We start from the raw sequence: 19440 nt of genomic DNA on the forward strand, positions 1-19440 counted from the left end.
CTTTGACTATACTGCTGCTTCTACCCTTTTAATCCCTTTAACCTCTAGTAAAGGACTGAGTCCTAATGCTCCTGACAGCCAGGGTCATGCAGGTCTTGAGTATGATGCTTACTTTACAGTCCTTGACATTCTCTGTAACTTGCTAATAATTTATAGTTGACCAAAAGCCTTTCCTAATTCTTGCTCATGTCTTAGTGCCCAGGATGACTTTTTTAGCAGGGTATTTAAATTTATGTATACTTAACATTAGTGAGGAGAACAGCCCAAATGACTTGATTAAACTCACTCTGAGGACAGAGCTGGATCAGAATCAGCTATTACATTTTCCTTACACACCTGAGTGGGTTGCCCTTCTTTCTGTGCATGTTACCCAAGATTTTCACCTGGTCTTAAAAGCTGCCATTTTATTGCTGCTGTGACTGTGTGATCAGATCTCCATCTACAGCCCTCTTCCTAAACTGTGCTTAGATCAGCCCCAACAGCCAACATGGGTGTCAAGTCTCTTTGCCATCTGGCTAACAGGGTTTTTTCGCTTTGTGTTCTGTCTCTACAATAGGCCTTAGCTCATACTGGTTCAGTCTTTCAATGAATATTCATGCCCTTGATTCATCATTTAAAGCTTAGGTGTAGTCATTTATTTCTTCCCAAAAGCTACTACATGTTATTTTATGTAATCTGTTTTATCTCCTTTTTATGAGCCTGCTATTGTACTGTGTCTGTTTGATACTTTATTAGTGCTGTGCTTTGTCTTTAAAGGCAGAGGCCTTTTAGTTGTGCTAAAATAAAAACCAACAACAATGAGCAGCTCTAAGAAGCTGCAACATATTTAATAAGGAAATACAAGATACATGTCATGGTAAGAAAATACAGTCATACTTCACACTTACATCTTTGATCCACAGCTCTCCTCTGCTGACTGTTCAGGCAGCATGAATGAGAACACCACCTCTGAAGTCAGTGGTAATGTAATTTGCCTCAGCTAAGGATACAATTCAAGTCCTTTATAGGTGAATAAACTCAGTTATAGTGGTTTTACAAGGGGATAGGCAAGTACCAGTCTTCCTGGTTAAACAGCAGGGGACAAGGAAGACCTGCTAGACATACGCTGACCAGCAAAGTGAAAGCACTGCTATCACAGTACTGTGTGTTGCTACCAGGCATTCCAATGGTGTGCTATATACAACAGGAACAATTTGCAGTCACATGGACATAATAATGTCTTCCTAAAATGGGTGGGCACAGACCTCATCATGCCAGCAAGAAACCAGAAGAGATGCTCAGAAGGACAAGCACAGCACCCTTTCTTTTGATAAGCAACACGTACTTAAATATCTGTATTTACAACTGAGACGTCAGGTGCTGCTGATGACCATGTATGAACAGTTGCAAATGTGACTTCCAGCAGAAATGCTTTTGAAAAATTACTTCTTATGGATTTAAAGTCCAGTCTTGAATCTGACACCACAAAGGGATTTCCACTTCTTCCAGAAATTCATTACAAGCCTGCTAAACACGGACTGACGGCTACGGATGCTAACTAGAGAAAGGGTGCATAGGTTTGATAAAAAGAAATGTGGGCAGTTGTTAATAATACTAGCACTTGAGTACCTCTCCTTTGAAGCTAGGCTGGGCAATAAAGCTTGAGGCAACAGTTGAGTTTTCCTGCCTTTTGCCATTAGACACCATTTATTTTGCGTACCAGAACCGCCCAAGTAGACTCATCAGTACTCCAGCATGCATCTAAGAGAGGACTGAACAGGCACTACTGACAACTGTTCAAAGCTCTTACGATCCTGGAGAAATGGATCCCCTCCATCTACCTGGGGTGGGAACAATGTCCTAAGGGCCAACAGACTCCTGCAAAAAAGAAGAGTATTTCTGCTTCACAGCGGAGGCCAACAGCTGAGGCAGACAAGAGTCTGGCCACAGGAGAGGGGGACTGGCTTCAAGGGAGGCCACTTTTCAAAACTGAAAATACAATTAAATGGAATTACTGTTTTTTCAGATCTTCATGGTTTAATTAGGTTTCACAAACCTAAAAAGCCTTAAGCACGAGATGACCACTTGTTACACTGCAGGACATTTGCTAAACCATTAATTTGGCTTAACATCAGTCTTACTTAGTATGTTACTATAAAAAGGAATAGGGCATAATTTGTCAGTGCCTCTGAATACCAAACCGAAGCTTTCAGCCTTGGCTAGGCATTTATTTTAAAAACAAACACTTCAGTATTTATTTAGCAACTTGAGATGTTCATCTGCTCACAGTATTCTCTCCCCAAAGCATTACACTCCCTACTCGATACCGCTTTAAAACCGCCCAAAATGCACTGATTCATTGAAAATCCATTTACCTTTGCTCAAGTGTTGAAAATAAACTCAACCATCAGCTTTGGCAAAGCATACAAATGGAAGCTGACAGTGAAGATTTGGTGAGGAATGTCACCTTTCTGGAGTAGACACTGAAGTAATAGGAAGTCAGTAGTTGATAGCAAAGACTGAGTGTGCCAACAAGAACCCAGCAGGTGACAGAAGAAAAAAATCTTACTCCTGAGATGAAGATCAATTCTAAAATAACAGATATCTATCTCCATCATAAATTTCAAAAATTGAATATGCCATCCAGCAAATCTGCCCATGAATTTGATTTCTGAGTTGAAGTTTTTAGCCTTGCTTAATCATTTATAAGGCAATCTTCAGACACGTATCATTTATCCCATCCTTTTAAATCAAACTTCATCAAACCCTTTTTATTCCATCCCTTTAAATCAAACTTCTCTGAACCTGTCCCCAGCACCAGTTTTTGTTGAAGGCTATGAAAATAGAAAGCTTGATTTTTAAAAGCTTTTCTTTCTTCTTCCTTCTGGCTTCTGCTCATAGATGTGTAAACTTTGTTTTCACTTCATGGAAACACTTCATTTGTCATCAATTTTGCCTTAGCTGGTAAATCTGTCATCAGTATGAGAGGAAAAGGAATGGCTTTGCTATTCCACCCTCATTCTCCAACTGTGCCTGAAAATCAGAAATCAAACTCAGTCCAAAGCTTCTTACATTGGATTAACCCTTCAGGCTGGCCAAATTCTTCACATCAACTGGGTTGCTATCAGTGTCTCTAATGCCAAAAGGGGTAGGTCAATGCTGAGTACCCTTGAAAAAGAAAAGAAACTCCCATCCTGAGTGAACATAGGCAAAAGTTAATCAGAGTGAGAATGTTAATACTCTCAGGCTGAATCTAGAAACCTCAGGCAACATGCTTGCCTTCCATTGAATACAATTTAAAAGCAGAGTAAAAGGTATTTCCAAAGTGAAAAAATGCGGGTATCAAACACAAAAGGCTGTCATTTTTTTACCATGGTACTATCAATACCATCCCCATCTACACCCCTCCTAGTTACTTTAATGTTACACTGAGAGGTACCACATCTGACTCTTTTAGATCAAGCAAGACAACGGAAAGATTGGGTTAGGGATTCTGGCTACCAATACCGTAGAAAAGCTTTATAGCATCCAAGAAAATTCTGTTCCACTTTTCATGCCACACAGGACAGAATGAGGAAAAATGACAACCAAGCATACACACTATTGGCCTTATTCTTCCACAATACATTAGACAGTTCACGGACAGTGAATTTCACAGCTTCAAGAAGTCTGCTCTTTAGGAAAGATTTAACATTCTGATTAATGCCTGTCCCACTCATCCCCATCTTGAAATCAGTTTCAAGCATCACAGAGCAAAACAAAAGGCCACAAACTGCATGAAACATGCTTTTGAGTCCTGTGCATGCTGCTGTTAGAATTACTATTTGTACTGCTGGAGAGGATAGAGATGCCAATTTACTGTGCTAGATGCTGTATAACCACACAATTAGGAGACAGACTTGCTTCACACAAGAAGAACAACGTCTTGCTTGTATCTGTTTGGTTGTTGTGTGCAATAAATGAGCAGCAGCCTTTGAGTGAGTTAACTCAACTTGCTGAGAATTTGATAGCAGATAATGAGGGAAACTACCAGTCTCTCTCCTGCTTCCTTTGACAAGACTGGGCAAAGGCAAAAGAGTACTTTTAAGATCACTATACAAACCCGTAAGAAGAAAGACCTAACCAAATGGCACCGCTTTGCACTGATCACTGTACTTTGTTGTTAAACGCAAACATGGGCATTGTTTTTTTTAAGAGAAGTCTTAATATCAGCTTCCCACTAATTGTTTTGTTCTTGTTTCTAATCTAGAATTCTGACAAAGAAGAAAGGGGTTTTCTTTAGCATGATGAATGATAGGACATTCAGATTCCTACTTAATGACAATTAATTTACTGTATAGCCATGCAAGTTAAGATAGTTTTAATTAGTTTTTACAAAGTAAAAGGGTAACTTCATATTCTATTTAGATAAAAGCAACTATTGCCTGACATTCTCATCAAATAGAGAAGGTGAGCTGAGTGACCTTAGTAGGATTCACTCTTATTTTAATTCTCTATTTACTGTTTAAAAATAACCCATTTGCATAATAGTGGTGCACATTTTTTTTGTCTTTAACTCTGAAATAATCCCTAATTGAAAAGTTGCTGCTATAATGAATCTCAAATGTGTGATCTCCGTTTTAAAAACCAAACACAAAGAGCACATCTCAAATATACTGCAGCTAAAGCTGGTGACAGCAAATATCCTTATTAGAGATACTGTTTAGGTACCTTTTATGAATGGGCTGAAGTTATGAGCGAAAGTCAAAACATAAGAAGTGATAATGCTCTTGGAATGTGAAAGCTGTAATTCTATGTAGATTATAAGCAACACAGTCTCTACTAACACATGAAGGTCCTTTGTGCAAATGCCATTAGTTGTATGAGCACTGCAATGTTTCTGGTTTTCTTCAGTTTTCTGGCATACACCTGGGTATTGATCTTCCTACAGACTGAATAGACTCATTCATTCAAGCCTGCATCCAAATACGTGGTTTGGCTCTGCTATTTATATGCATTCAGAAACTCTTTCCCTCCAGAAATCAAAACCACTGAAAGTATGACGTATCCCTGCAGACAGGGGTTGGACTAGATGACCTTTCAAGGTCCCTTCCAACCCAAACTATTCTATGATTCTATCATACTTTTACTTCAATGAAGTCATGTCCGTTCATACAAGATACAGATTTGTTCTTACAACTGGAACACTACCCAAACCATGTGCAACTTCTGCAAGATCTTACTAACATGCATCAAATGCATTAGCAGCGTACCTCATCTCTCCCTATTCCTCTCAAAATCCACATCAGGAAGTATCATATTCTTAAGCTTTCAAGCACTGAAGCCTGCACATTAATTTCTGGTTTAAGTCCAGACTACTTGTGTGGGTTTATTATGTTTCTTAAGTGGGTTCAAGGTATGTCACATTACTGTAAAATCATTGTACACGCTACTAGTGCAGTGAGACTGAAAACAGAAACTGAATTAGAAAACCCTTCACTATCAAGGTAACAGAATAAAACTCGTTTCTCTGCCCAGTTCCACAACTATCTGTCTTGCCTGATTCTCATAAAAACTGTTGGTCAGTCAACTGCTTCCCACTCCCAGGCACATGCTCTGCAGGGGTAGCTATCTATATTCCCATGTATTCCAGAGGTGAACCTCCCAACTCCCACACTCCTTGAGACCAGCAGCTATGGCATGCAGCCAACAGCAAGGGAAGAAGAAACTAACATGCTAACAAAGGTTTTAAAAGGCTGTAGGACACAATGTGGTCTAATGTTATTGTATTGCATTGTACTACCTAGCAAGAGTCAACAGTCACCACCATTTCTCACCACCATCTTTTATTTCCCTTTGTTATGGTTTAAGCCCAGCTCACTCATTCCCCCTGACTCCCGGAGGGATGGGGAAGAGAACTGAAAAGACATAAATCCCACGGGCTGAGATAAGAATTACCACCAATAATAATGATAATAATGGGAATGACAAGGGCAGAGAATATAAAACTAAAAGTGGAAAAGAAACCAATAAACACAAGGGACGCACAATACAAGGCTCACCTGCCAACCGATACCCAGCCCAAACTGACCTGGGCCTTCCAGGCAACTCCCCCCCCCCCCCCCAGTTTATATACTGTGTATGATGTGCTGTGGTATGGAATACCCTCCTTTGGTTGGGTCAGGTGTCCTGCCTCTGCTTCCTCCTGGACTCATCTAGTCACTGCTGAACTCGTCCGGTTTCATCAAAGTTCATGCTTTGTTGGGATGATGACTGAAGTCAGGGTCAGTCGATGGTGTCCTGAGGACAGTTCTGCTGCTGCTGCTGGCTTTCCCATGACTTTATTCTCTGCTGATGATCACAACAATACGTATCTTCTTTTCAAAGCCCAGAGTGGTGGAGATGGGCATCTAACTAATGGGCTATAGAAGTGTTACACAGCAGACAACAGCATATAATTGAGCTAACTGGCTGCTTCCTCCCAAAATGGAATTCCCTTGAGAACTCCCCCATCTTCCCACATTAGCCACCAACAGTATCCAGGTCCCTGAGCAAAAGCAAACCCATGACTGGGTTTGCCTTTACGTGAGGTAGGAATACCCCAGACTGCCTTCACCAGCCATTTCTTTACATGCACCACAGGGACTTTACCTCTGCATTGCCAGTTGCTCTGCTTCCATTGCTGCAGCCACCCCCAGAGGGCATTTGCCACCATCCATGAGTCAGTATAAAGTACTGGCCACTTTTCTCATTCAGCAATGTCCAGGGCCAGCTGGATGGCTTTCACCTTGGCAAACTGACTCGATTCACCCTCTCCTTCAGCAGTTTCTGCAACTTGTCGCTGAGGACTCCATACGGCTGCCTCCCATCTCCGATGCTTTCCCACAATACGGCAGGACCCATCAGTAAACAAGGCATATTGCTTTTCACTTTCTGACAGTTTATTATATGGTGAGGCCTCTTCAGCACGTATCACCTCCTTTGGTGACATTCCAAAATCCTTGCCCTCTGGCCAGTCCACTGCGACATCTAGAATTCCTGGACGACTGGGATTTCCTATTTGACCTCGTTGTGTAATTAGCGCAGCCCACCTACTCCATGTAGCATCAGTTGCATGATGTGTAGAGGAGACCCTGCCTTTGAACATCCAGCACAGGCAAGCAGGGTGGCAAGAGGAGCTGTGCTTCAGTGCCAATCACTTCCGAAGCAGTTTGAACCCCTTCATAGGCTGCCAGTATCTCTTTCTCCGTTGGGGTGTAGCTGGCCTCAGTTCCTTTGTAACCCTGACTCCAAAAGCCAAGGGGTCGACCTCGAGTCTCCCCTGGCACTTTCTGCTAGAGGCTCCAGGTAGGACCATTCTCCCCAGCTGTGGTGTATAGTACACTCTGTGCATCTGGGCCAGTCCGGACTGGTCCAAGGGCCACTGCATGAACTATCTCGTGTTTAATTTGCTCAAAGGCTTGTTTTTGCTCAAAGGCTTGTTGTTGCTCAGGGCCCCATTTAAAATCATTCTTCTTCTGGGTCACATGATAGAGAGGGCTTATAATCGATCTGTAATTTGGGATGTGCATTCTCCAGAACCCCACAGCACCCAAGAAAGCTGGTGTTTCTTTCTTACTAGTTGGTGGAGACATTGCTGTTATCTTGTTGATCACATCTGTGGGGACCTGTTATTTTATTCCCAAAAATTCAATCTCCTGTGCAGGTCCCTTCACCTCTGTTTTACAGCAAAACCAGCCTTCAGAAGGGTTTGGATTATTTTCTTCCTTTTCTCAAAAACTTCTTCCACTGTACCACCCCTCAGAAAAGGAATCCTTGTCCCTTTTGTGTTGCTCAGGCTACGTTGCGGTGGCTATTCACAGGCGTGATTCCGCTACTGACCAACATGGGAGCTTTGACTGGCTCAAGTTTCCGACTGGGCCAGTTCACACCTCCTTAACCCTTGAACCTCCACATCAATATGGCTCCCTGGGGCTCACCATACTGATGCCGGCCTTAGAGCAGGCTCAAGTGATCTGGCAGGCTCAGCCTTCAGAGTAGCTGGGACCACAGGCGTGCATCACCACTCTTAGAAGCTTTGGCCACAGAGAATAATACTGGAGGCTATCATTTATGTTCCACCCCATCAGCAGAAGACAGCTCCCTGGCATCTACTGAAAGGCTGAATTGCAGATGCTCAGAGAACAGGTGGAACAGCACCCATGGATTGCAAAGCATCCCATGGAGAACCATAACCTCAGAGAGGAGAAAGAAAACTGGTTTTTGCAGTCAGTTAAAAAGGCTCAAGAAATTGATGCCAAAACAGTAATGGATTTGGAAAAAGCTTTCTCAGAAGCACTGGCCACAGAGAAAAGTAACTGCTACAGCTGAACCCAGGACACCCTTGTTGGAAGGAATGGAGTACATACCTAAAAGCAAGTAAGCATCTTACAACTAGAGGGGAGTGCTCTGTATAATCCCTTCTGGCTGATCAAAAGCAGCAGTAATGAGCAGTTTGGAATGCTCTCTTTTCCTCCTTCTCCAGAGAAAGGGGGACAGATTAGAGGTCTGAAAGATTTTCATGTAGGTAAAGAAGGCACTTAATATTAGGGAAAAATATGTCAGAATCCTTGAGAATTCAGTGAACTGCTTCATCTTGGAAGTGTTCTCGAAGTCTATCAGTCTATGATACACAACTTGCAAGCATGGCTACTGCTACGTAAGAAGGAGGGGAGCATGCTCTCCTAATGGAAACACAGATGTAAACCTTCTATTAACAGAGAGCTCATCAGGGAAATACTCACCCTAACGACCAAAGTGAGTTACTGATTGTGAACAGAAAAGGACATTTTCAAAAGCACTCCAGCCCTGCTGGAAATAAAATTTATAACCTGTTTTCTGGAGCAGTCCAGTTCCTCTCCCTGCTTATTTTCAAAGTTTACTTTCAGACTTGACATAACCCTTGTATCCTTGGCAATCTATGCTTTGGCCCTCCATCCTCATGAGGAGGCTTACTCTTACTCCCACTTCTCTATCTGTAGGGAGGCCTTTTGGGTCAGGCCAGGAACAACCTTTGTGGTTCCCTTTGTAGGACTGTCTAGAAAACATCACTTACTATCCATGGCGTGAAGATATTCCATATGAAGAGCACCGGCTCCTGCAGTGGCAGCTGAAGGAATGATGTCTGCGTACGGACTGCGCTGGCCTGCCAACAGAGCCATCTGATGGTAATATTCAGCTGGGCTGACGCCAGCGTGTGGAGCTAAAAAACACAACATAAAAAACGCCGTTAATGACGTAAGATAAACGAGAAGGAAAGTTTTATCACACCGCTGGCTATTAAAACAGCTTGTTTATTTTTTAATGTAATGCAACATCTGCAGTATGCCACTGCCAGTCAATATATTTCAGCCACTGAGACTGCAAAGACACCATTCAAAAAACAGCAAGGCATAAAATATTAATGAGCTTGGTGATCTCATATTTTTATATTTATTATTAAGTGACTCAAAAAGTGACAGGCTGACGGCAATGGAAACTAGCATGATTTATGTAGTGACATAAAAAGGCAGGAAAACCTTCCTAGAGTTTTATTCCCATTTACCTCATCCCTGGCCCCAAGGACTCTGTCCTTAAGGTAACAACAGGCTTGAACTTCCATAAGCATTGAAGTTTCTGGAGTCTCTGCTTAGAGGACCAGATTTTTCACTCACAGTGGCACTTTGTGTGCAAACTGAGGAGAAAACAAGGACAAAGCATGTTTTCAGGACAATTACTACTTGTCCATGAATAACATAGGAGCAGTTTTTGGGAGGACAGACCGAAGTCAATGAATGTGAGCATCCCATCCTTCAAAGTTCATATATGAAGTGTACTTGACTAAAGCATGTTTGCAAAGTCAAAGAGTGTCTGTAAACATGACCAGATAGGCCCTAAGTCCCGTAAGCAAGATGATGAACAATTCAGTCCTCTGATAATGACTTGTATTAGCCTTTCTCTCCTTTAAGAATAATACGTGAGCATTCTGTTCCCCTGCAGTTTCCAAGCATGCTTCAACTAATGGATAACTCTGCACAAACACAGAAATCCACAAAAAAATTTAGTATCACCCCATCTCGGCAAGCTTCAGATGCTACAGGAAACAGAGGTCATTTCATGAGGTGAGCAGCCCTCCCCTCTGCTCTCTGCTTGTCGCACTTGCAAAACAGTTCAGACTTCCTTATGCTTTGCTCACCAGAAGTTGGTAAGTAAGTTTGCCTAAACCACTTCAAGTGCCTTAGGTTAATGGGCTACACCCCAACAGATTATTTCTGTATTCTTTTATGTTATTTAATGAGATTTCTCTTTGATCCCAGGAACTGATTCTTGAATGGAAACAAGTTTAAGCTGATTTTCTCTGAGCTACCAACTTAACCTGAATATTGTCATTACACAGTATTCTTAAAAAGGGTAACTCATGTTAAGGTTACAGAATTGAAGCCTAAATGCAAACATGAGAAGCAAAAAATCAACACTGACATGGAAAGGAGGTAAACATAGCACTGGAGTCTGGAGAAAAGTTTATTCAGCAACAGATTTCTCAAGTGCACAATAATCTGCCTTTATTTTTACCAAAGAAAATAGCAGAATGCGCTTTTGATGTTACGAGATTAAATATAACCAATTTCAGGAAAGGTTCAGAAAAATAAAAGCACATCAAAAAGGAATGGGAATGGCATAAAAAATGAGCTGAGATAAATTAAAGGCTGTTGGCATTTTTTCCACATTACGAATGGATCTCTCAATTAAATATAATCTACTTCAGCCACCACCACTTTCTGTGAAAGGGCAAGAAAAATATTCAGAGCGAGTTTTAAGAGAGGAGTAACTCGCACTGAGTCACTGATGTTAAAAGTTTTACTGTAGTAAGTAACCATCATATCTTTCCAGACACACTGAAAATGCTTCCTGAGCTTTCTGACCTCAGTGTCTGGGTTAACTAACAATAACACTGGCTGCAAACTTTAAAATGAACTCCTGCAGAAAACACAGCGAGCACATAATGGCATTACTGAATGCTCCATATGCTGAGAAATGCTCTGGTCCTCTTTAAAGATCATTCCTTACTACCTTCTTCAAACATAAAAAATTAGCCTACTAAATGATGTATTGCATGAAGGGTAAATGAAGGGTAAACGGGCAGGCCCGCAGCCCTGAATCTTTCTCCTGTTTATTCCTGGATAGCTTCAGCTTTGCCCCTGCTCTTCTTTACAAAGGGGGGGCATTTGCTTCTGCACTGCGGGCACTGCTGAGCTTCGTTTGAGCACTCTACCCTACATGTACCAACAATGCAATCCCTACCCCTGCCCCATCCCTTTGTGTTACTCGGATGAATCTTCTGCCACCCCTGCCGCATCGATGCTGCTGGATAAGGTGAAGTGACGAGACAGAAGACACTCCACCATTAGTGCTGCTGAGGCAGTCATTAATTACAGCTGGCAAGACTTGCAGTGAACATGAAACTGCTCTTCGTTATGTTCCAGATTGTTTTGGCTCCTGGCCATCTCCAGATCTGTGAGTCGACAGACTAAGCCCAATAGTACACTGACCTAATTATCTGACTGGCCTAAAGCAGTTAGGGTAGCAAGAGAAATCTTGCTATGAATTTCAGAAGAACAGTAACAACTTCCAAGTCTTCACAGTTTAAATGCTAGATGACTTAAGCCATCTATGTCCATTATGTTATTAGTACATTATGTGCCTGCACCCCTTTAAATCACAGGGGGGTTTATTTGCATTCTCATAATGCCCAAGCCCTATCTTGGATTATCTGATCCCAGGAACCTACACGTGATAAAAGCATTTAAGTGCACACCTGATGGATCACACAACAAACTATGGATTCCAGAGAACAAATTCATCAGCTTTTCAATGAGCATGTCATTTCACTAGAACACCTCTGATGCCTCAGTCAAGTTACTGTATTTTCACGAGGTGCTGCACAACACCTGGGCTGTGGTAAGTGATCAAAGGTGAGCTGTGAGCCCTCAGGAAACATGAAGTAACATGTATTTGTTTAAAACACAAAGAAGCTTAAGCTAATATGCTTAACCTGTATTTATGAAAGGCTAAGACTTTGAGCAATGAAAGCTCAAGGGAAGAGCATTAAGACAGAGCACACTCAACTGTGTCGTCCACACCCAGTGTTTTGTGTGATCTGAAAGCCCATGGGTACACAAAACACCTACATGAGGCTGGCAGGCAGGAGGCAGACCTTAGAGGAGGGAACTGTCTTTCCAAGGTGGCAGCGGGAGTTGAGGCAAGATATTTCAAAGACCTAAACCAACACCAAACATTACTATCATAGTTATGATGAAGCTCCAGGTGTAACATGTGCATCGCCTAGACCTCATTGGACTATAATGGCAAACAGCACACCAGGATCACAAGACATATTTCTATAGAGACCTAAATTTAGGTGTCAGAATCTGGAACCAAAATCTATCCTGAGACATCTTAGAGTTTCAGAGAGATTACTAATGGCCTGAGGAACAGGGCAAAGCACCTTTAGAAGGTATCTGCTCTTCTGGAGCATGACTTAGGTGCTGGCTCAGATAGCCCAGTGTATCTCAGAGCACTACATACCTACAAGTGAATTCAGTGATGAGACCATGAGTGCCTGAGACCAAGCATGTACATAGGTTAATGTCATACGGTTGTGTGATAGGTGGTTTCTTTCCCTCCTTTCTTTGTATGTGCTGCTGGAGCATACCTTAAGCATCAATGAAATTCCACAGGAATGTGATCTGAAGATTATTAAAGGAAAGATAGTGAAATGTTCCTCATATCAGCTTCTGTGAAAAGCTCAAATGTATGTCACAAAAATCTTCCCAATTTAAGCCATTCAATACAGCTCTATCATGTTTATCCTATATCAAAAGCTCCAAAGCTCCACAAGTCAAAACATGTATTTCTGAGATTCAACTTGTTTCTTCAAAATATAAGTATATATATTTTTAATACCCTGGCTAAAATAAAGAGGGTAGAAATAGCATGGATTCATACAGCATCCCAAGTGCTGCTAGGAAAAACCCAATGTGCATGCCATATACCTTGATTGACAATAGGTCATTAAAATTTATTCTCATAAGAATATGTGCCCATAACTAATGGATTAACTGTAAAGGTATATGTTCTTACAAGTGAGGATTAATTAGTTATCCATTTGGATAGGGTGCATGGCTCATTTTTCAAATTCAGCTAAAGGCAGTTTAACTCTGTTTGGTAAGTTTCTGCAGATGTTGGGAAGATCTTTTCCATAGTTAACAGTTTCATTATCTTCACTACATATTTGTTTCCAAGTATGCTGTATTTTAGCTCTCCTCAGCAAATGCTACTGTTTTGAAATGTCAGACTGTTTGCTCTACTATTGAAAAACTTACTGCTAATAGATTGAGCCTTTCTGAAACTCTTCATTGCTCACTTCAGCAAAATTCCCAACGTAAATGAGTAAGGAGTGTGCCAGATAATGACAAGAGTGATCACAGGCGTTCACTTCAACCCAAATAACCTGGTAATAGCCATGGTCACACCAAGACATAAAGAATTGATATCTCAAGTCTACTGTTCACTCTTTAAAGTGAAGGGGCCAGTCCTGATCATCAGTTCTTCTACATCAGCATCACTTCATCTGGCCATCTTGTTGGCTGAAATAATTCTACATAATTTTCACAGAACTGTTAACTAAATATAACAAATCAGTGCATGTTTTACATGATAGAAAAATACTACTTTAATTAATAAGCCTTTTGCACCTCAAGACTTCTATGGCTATATGCTGATGTAACACTCATGAAGAATCTGTCTCAAATCGGTGCCGATACATCAGATTTCTTCGGAGAACAGAATCACAACCCAGGTCAGCCCCACAAACAAAAGATATCACAAGAGTTACACCACCCTCCCAGCTTAAATTTTGAATGAGGCAGGGCTTTTTTGTCTTTTCCTTCTCCCCGAACTTTCAACATTTGTGAGATGTACAAATGAGCCATGATCGGCTGATGAAGTATTGAAACATTTATGACATAATGAATATGTCTGACAAACCTGATGAAGCTGCTTTGAACAGGGGGGAAAAAATGTTGACAAGATTAATATAACTTAAGTTGGTACAGTGACAGAAAACAGGAAGCCTGTTTTAACCCACCGTCTGTTGGGCTGAGCCCACGGGCTGCTGAGATCATGGAGAGGGATGGGCTGCTGTGCAGGGACCTGATGTAGTCCATGTAGGGGTTAATGTAAGGGTGAGGGGTGCTGAAGGGAGACTCTGATGTTGCAGCAGGATTTCGGTGTGGGGAAATTCTAAGGAACGGAAGCTCTGAGTATGTTGGGCTACTTGATAAAGCAGAAGGCCTGGAAGAAAAAAGAAAAACAAACAAAAGACAGTCACATTATTGATACAATAAAGAAAACCACCGCAAAGGTAACACATTCATTTCTTGAAGAACAAGAATTGGGCTGCACATGGAATAACTTCCACTAGAGTCAACTGCCTAGAAAGAAAAGGGATAGGAAATGAATTTTTCTCTCTACCCATATTAGCAACATTTCTCCAATGAATTTCAACTTGAGTTTATACTTGGTTTAATCTTTACATCCATCAAAACTCTTTCCCCATGGAGTCCAGCAGAAAATCACTTTCATTAGTGTGAAATATGCACTCTGTATACCACATACTAATTCTTACTGCAATATGGAAAACACTCTGAGATGCTGAACCATTTACACCTTCAAAACCACATAGCTATCGGCATAAGTTTTAAGAGCTACACTGCACCCGCTCCCTTCACTTGCCCGCTTACCTCTCCTGAAAGTGGAAGTTTGCACATTTATACACAAGTAATTTCAGAAGACCCAAACTTTGTTAGCTATTAAGACAGCCAGGTCCTCTGCAGCATGGGATGCCCCTTCCCATGAAACATGCAGAAAACATGGTGGCAAAGGAAGAAAGACTGCTGCATTATGTTTGGGTTTAGCATGGCAGCAGAGACTGATGCCTTTAACAAGACACCATTAGTTAACTACCTCATTCTTGAGAAGGGAGAGCTGTGGTGGCTTCTCAGGCTATGTGTGTGAAGCTGTGATGAACCAAGGTTGAAAGCTTAGTTCACATCTGACAAAAGATAACCTGCTGTAACTCTCCCCATCATCCCACCCTGTCAATAGGACAGTGTCCAGCCTCTGTGTGAAGACCTTACTTTTACAGCATCCCTGCTCCAAAGGCACTGGAAGAAGTCCAAATTTCATCAACTTTGGCAAAAGGCAATGATTAAGCCTGTCATGCATTTACTGTAGTCCAACTGGTTGACCTGAACTAAATGCCTTTTTGTCCCTGTTTTTGCAATTAATTTAGCATATACACAGCACAGACACAGGCAGCAGCTGTGAGAGCACTGAGGGCATCCTGTTCCTTTGATGCTCCTGGCTTACAAAGAATAATGAAACAAGAAATGCATTTTTTTTCTTTAACATACACATACTATGATCAATGGAGATAGCTGTCATCACCTAATAGGCCAACAGGACTTAATCTTACACAGGAGCAGATTCTGCCCTGCCATCAGCTTGGAAATGGTAGCATCTGAGTGGGACAAAGATCAAAGTTACACATTCCTAAAGCAACACTGGCTTCAATGTCACAAAATCCATGATGGCTTATAAAATTTGGGGAATAAAGATTTTTCCTGTTGGGATTTTCTCCCTCTTTTCCCTTCTCTATTTGGCTTTTGTGTGTTTCTTGCCCTCCTACAGCTTTTTTCAAGGTAAGCCTGTTTAGCCTTCCTGTATGAAATTAATTCCTAGCTTCAAAGTTAGAGTGCTGCATTCGCTGTGTGCTAGCAGCAGGTACTGGCAGTGCAATCACTCCTTTGGCACCCAAGCAAGTGATCCACAGGGAAGATCAGACACCCACTGGTACACCTTCACTGCGTTTAAAATGCAGAGAACCTGAAACCAGAAGCTATTTTCCAGCATTGTGCAAAATGGGCATCTCCTTTCCTCAGAGCACTTTTTCTCTGCATAGCTGAGAAGCATGTTTGTTTTACAGTGGAAACACAGCTCTACTCTTAGTACTATTAAACCCCACCAGCCACGAAGCTGTTTCGTGGTTCCCCATCAGGCTGAGTGTGGAAGGCAGAGGGCTTAAACTCATGGTGATGTAAGAAGCAAATATACCACAGCTGGATATCACGTTACAGAGTGAATTTCCCATCCTGGCAGCGAGGAAAACATGGCAGTACAGCAAACTGAACACCCGAGTAACAAAGAAACTAAGTTTGGATGTCATTTTACAAGTCATTTTTAGTAACGTGATCCCATCTCGGAGTTAGGAACGCAAAGAGCATCCAAGGAGCACGCAGGCAGGCAGGAGCCTTGGCCTTATCTGGTGCACATAGAACAGAAAACCATTTAAAAGCTTTTGCAAGATGGCTCAAAGTCTGTATCAGCCTCAGTGATTCACTCTCCCAGCTGGCCAACAGCCAAGCGCTGCCGCAAGAGCAAGATTAAGAGCCAGGCTGTCAGCTTCTCCCTCTGGATCCAATGGGAGCCATTCAAGGACACTAGGACTCAACGGCTTCTCCTCAGCCCAGCTTCTTCCTCTCCCTGCTCCTCTGAGCTCCTCAGTTTTCCAAGGATGCTAGAGGAAGGATGCCAAACTGGGTAACATCAATCAGCAGCAGACATATAAGCTGTATTCAGAGGCAGAAATAAGGGGTCATCAGATTCCACATAAAATTCCCAGCTCTGGACTCTAGTGTTCACCAGTCTCTCTCCAACATCTGATTTTAAAATTCTGCTTACTTCTCCTCTCAATTCCAGTCTGTATGTTTCTCAATTCTCTGTTTCCGGACCCTCCTTTCCCTACAGTTCAGTTTTCCCTCCTGCCTCCATCTGCTCTCAGTCCCACTGTGTAAGCCCTCCTGATTTACTCCAATAAACATCACATAATCCTCCCGTCACTTCCCTCCATGATTAAACTTCACTATTAACATCTTCCAAAAGTATTGTTTAACTCCCTCTTGCAAACTAAAACATGACTTTTAGAAAGGATGCAGCCAAACACACTTACTACTGCCTGTTGCTCTGCAACCTCTTTGCGCACCAATCAAGAATGACTTTTGTCCTGTAAGCAACAAACAGCAGAGCCCAGAAGCAGCCCTGCAAACTCTCATTCAGTGACAAGAAACTCAAATCTCCAGATGTGAGTAGTAACCCACCCCCAGCACTTTTATTTCACAGGTACTTTGTTCCCAACCTTAACAAATAGTGTTCTGCCTTGGGTCTGAGGCTGCTTTGTGGGATGCAACGAGGCTCCAGCACAAGAAGAGGGACATTTTCAGTGATGCTGCCTGACACTTTATGCCTTATCTGTAAACCATGAGAAGGCAGGGGTTTTCCTGTTCAATGATGAACCTGGAGCACTAAGGCTTCCTTCAGAGAGAGGGGCGAAGCAGATGCATGCTCTTTTCTGAACCAAGACGTTTGTGTACAGTCCCAAAGACCTGCAAATCTTGAAAGGATCATATGTATTTTAAATCAGCAGAGAGAATGCAGATAGGGGTGCTCACACCACATACTTCAGGTTGTTTTTCATATCTAGGCATTAGCCAGATTTACAATTACAAAGATCAGATGCTCTAAATTCAAGTGGAAATCCTATCCCTTTCTATGACTAGAGATAAAAGTCCCTAGGTAGGTAAGCAGGCAGAGAGCTTGCTGACTAGATGGCACTTCAGCCACCCTCTCTTCTCAATGCCATACTGTCAGCCTTCAGGAGCACAATTTCCAGTCTCTACCCACATCCCTGGTGTGGCAGATTGAGGTGTGAGAGGTACCAGAATAGCTCTGGACATTAGATCAATAAAGGAACAGAGTATTCCCTACACTGGGTCATTTTTCTCTTCTAACCTGCACCTTTTCTTCCACCTATGTTCCTGAATTGCTCCTATGACACGAGACAGAAGGAAACCACAGCTGGGAATATACAACTTCCCTGAATTATATACATTCAAAAAACTAAACTCTGGTGAATTTGAGCCTCTAAAGAAATGAAGATTGACAGAAATATCAATAGGGTTTTATTTTCCACACTAATGGACCTGGAACTGTTCAGAAATTTCCTAAGAACAATGAACTCCAATTTCCCATTCTCCTTTTTTCACCCCCTTCCCAACCAAGTCACACAGTTCTAACATTCAGACAACCAGCCTAAAGTACCATGAAACCACTTTATATGGGTTTATGCTTGTAACTGAATAAGGAAAAATCAATGTGGTACTCATTATTTCTGTTGTTGCATCTCTTGCCACTATGAAAAGTACAGTGGGCCCTGGGGTGTACTGTAACCCTCCCTTTGTCAGACAATAGCAACAATGTAAAGCCATGCAAGGACAGCCACAAAGGTCTTTGACACAGGAAAACCTGCATGAGAATCTTGAGGTTGGTTTGGTGCTGAAGTGATTTGCCATGAATAGTTTCCAAATAGCTTTAAGATGTGCTTGGGCAAGAATCTCTTTAAAGCACAACCTACCTTAAAAAAAATCATAGCGGTTTAATCATTCCCTGATTTTAAAGGAAACTGTAACTCCAGGACTGGAAATTTTAATGCCAAGTTTTGTCCTGATAAATTTTTAAATGGCTCTTTTATGAATCTGTTGAAAAATACATTTATATTGAAAACAGCAAGTGATCCTTAACTATAACATTGTAAATATGACACTGAGCTGAGGTTACAGATGGAACAATAATCTATCTCACAGAACAAAGCTTGTCAACGAAGTGGGATGAAATATTGTAACATAACCTAATTTATTATTGCCTTTTCATCCATCTTGTTATATTATGAAAGTGTCAAAGTTCAAACCTCGATATTTAATCATTTAACAGGACGTTATTCAATGCTGGAGCAAGCACTGATGGCATAACTCTCATACCAATGATATCCACAGTGTTTCTCTGATACCTGCTCAATTCAACCCTGCCTAGAGAATTGGAAAATGTTAAACTCATTAAACTGCTTCCTATGATCCTTCTCTATTCTCCTTTTCTTGGTCCAATAACCTTCTGATGGCTGCCCCCAAAACATTCAACACTTTTATTTCTAGCAGATCTTGGAAGATGAACAAACAATAAGGACTTCCTTGTGGCACAGTAAGTCCTATTTTAAAGCATATGGCTCAATTCCTTTGGTAGCATCTCCCATGTTAAATGCATATTGTTTATTTAATGCCATAGCTGCTTGTACACACCAATCCTTCAATCAGCAGTCAACAACTGGCTAGTAAAAGGTTTTTATATTAGGAAAGCTGAGCTCTAAGGCTTGATCCTGAAAATGCAAGGGAGAACAATTCCAATAGTTGTGATTAGCCCAAGCGATCAAGTTACTTCTCACTGTTACAAGCACATACTTCGTTGTAGGTGATCAATAAATCAGGCTCAGGCAACTAACTATGTACCTAATTGAGA

General features: G+C 41.7%; 1 protein-coding gene across 1 annotated transcript in view; it reads right to left on the reverse strand.

The window, feature by feature from the left end:
• GLI3 (GLI family zinc finger 3) overlaps nucleotides 1–19440 on the reverse strand; it is a 204528-nt gene that overhangs the window by 56569 nt on the left and 128519 nt on the right. The window contains exons 5-6 of the mRNA XM_034061895.1: nucleotides 14123–14328; nucleotides 9053–9199 (exon numbers count right to left, since the gene is read on the reverse strand). Coding sequence (XP_033917786.1) covers nucleotides 9053–9199; nucleotides 14123–14328 — 353 coding nt within the window. The remainder of the gene's footprint in view (nucleotides 1–9052; nucleotides 9200–14122; nucleotides 14329–19440) is intronic.

Source organism: Melopsittacus undulatus, chromosome 1, assembly GCF_012275295.1.
Source record: "Melopsittacus undulatus isolate bMelUnd1 chromosome 1, bMelUnd1.mat.Z, whole genome shotgun sequence".
In the NCBI taxonomy this organism is placed as follows: domain Eukaryota; kingdom Metazoa; phylum Chordata; class Aves; order Psittaciformes; family Psittaculidae; genus Melopsittacus; species Melopsittacus undulatus.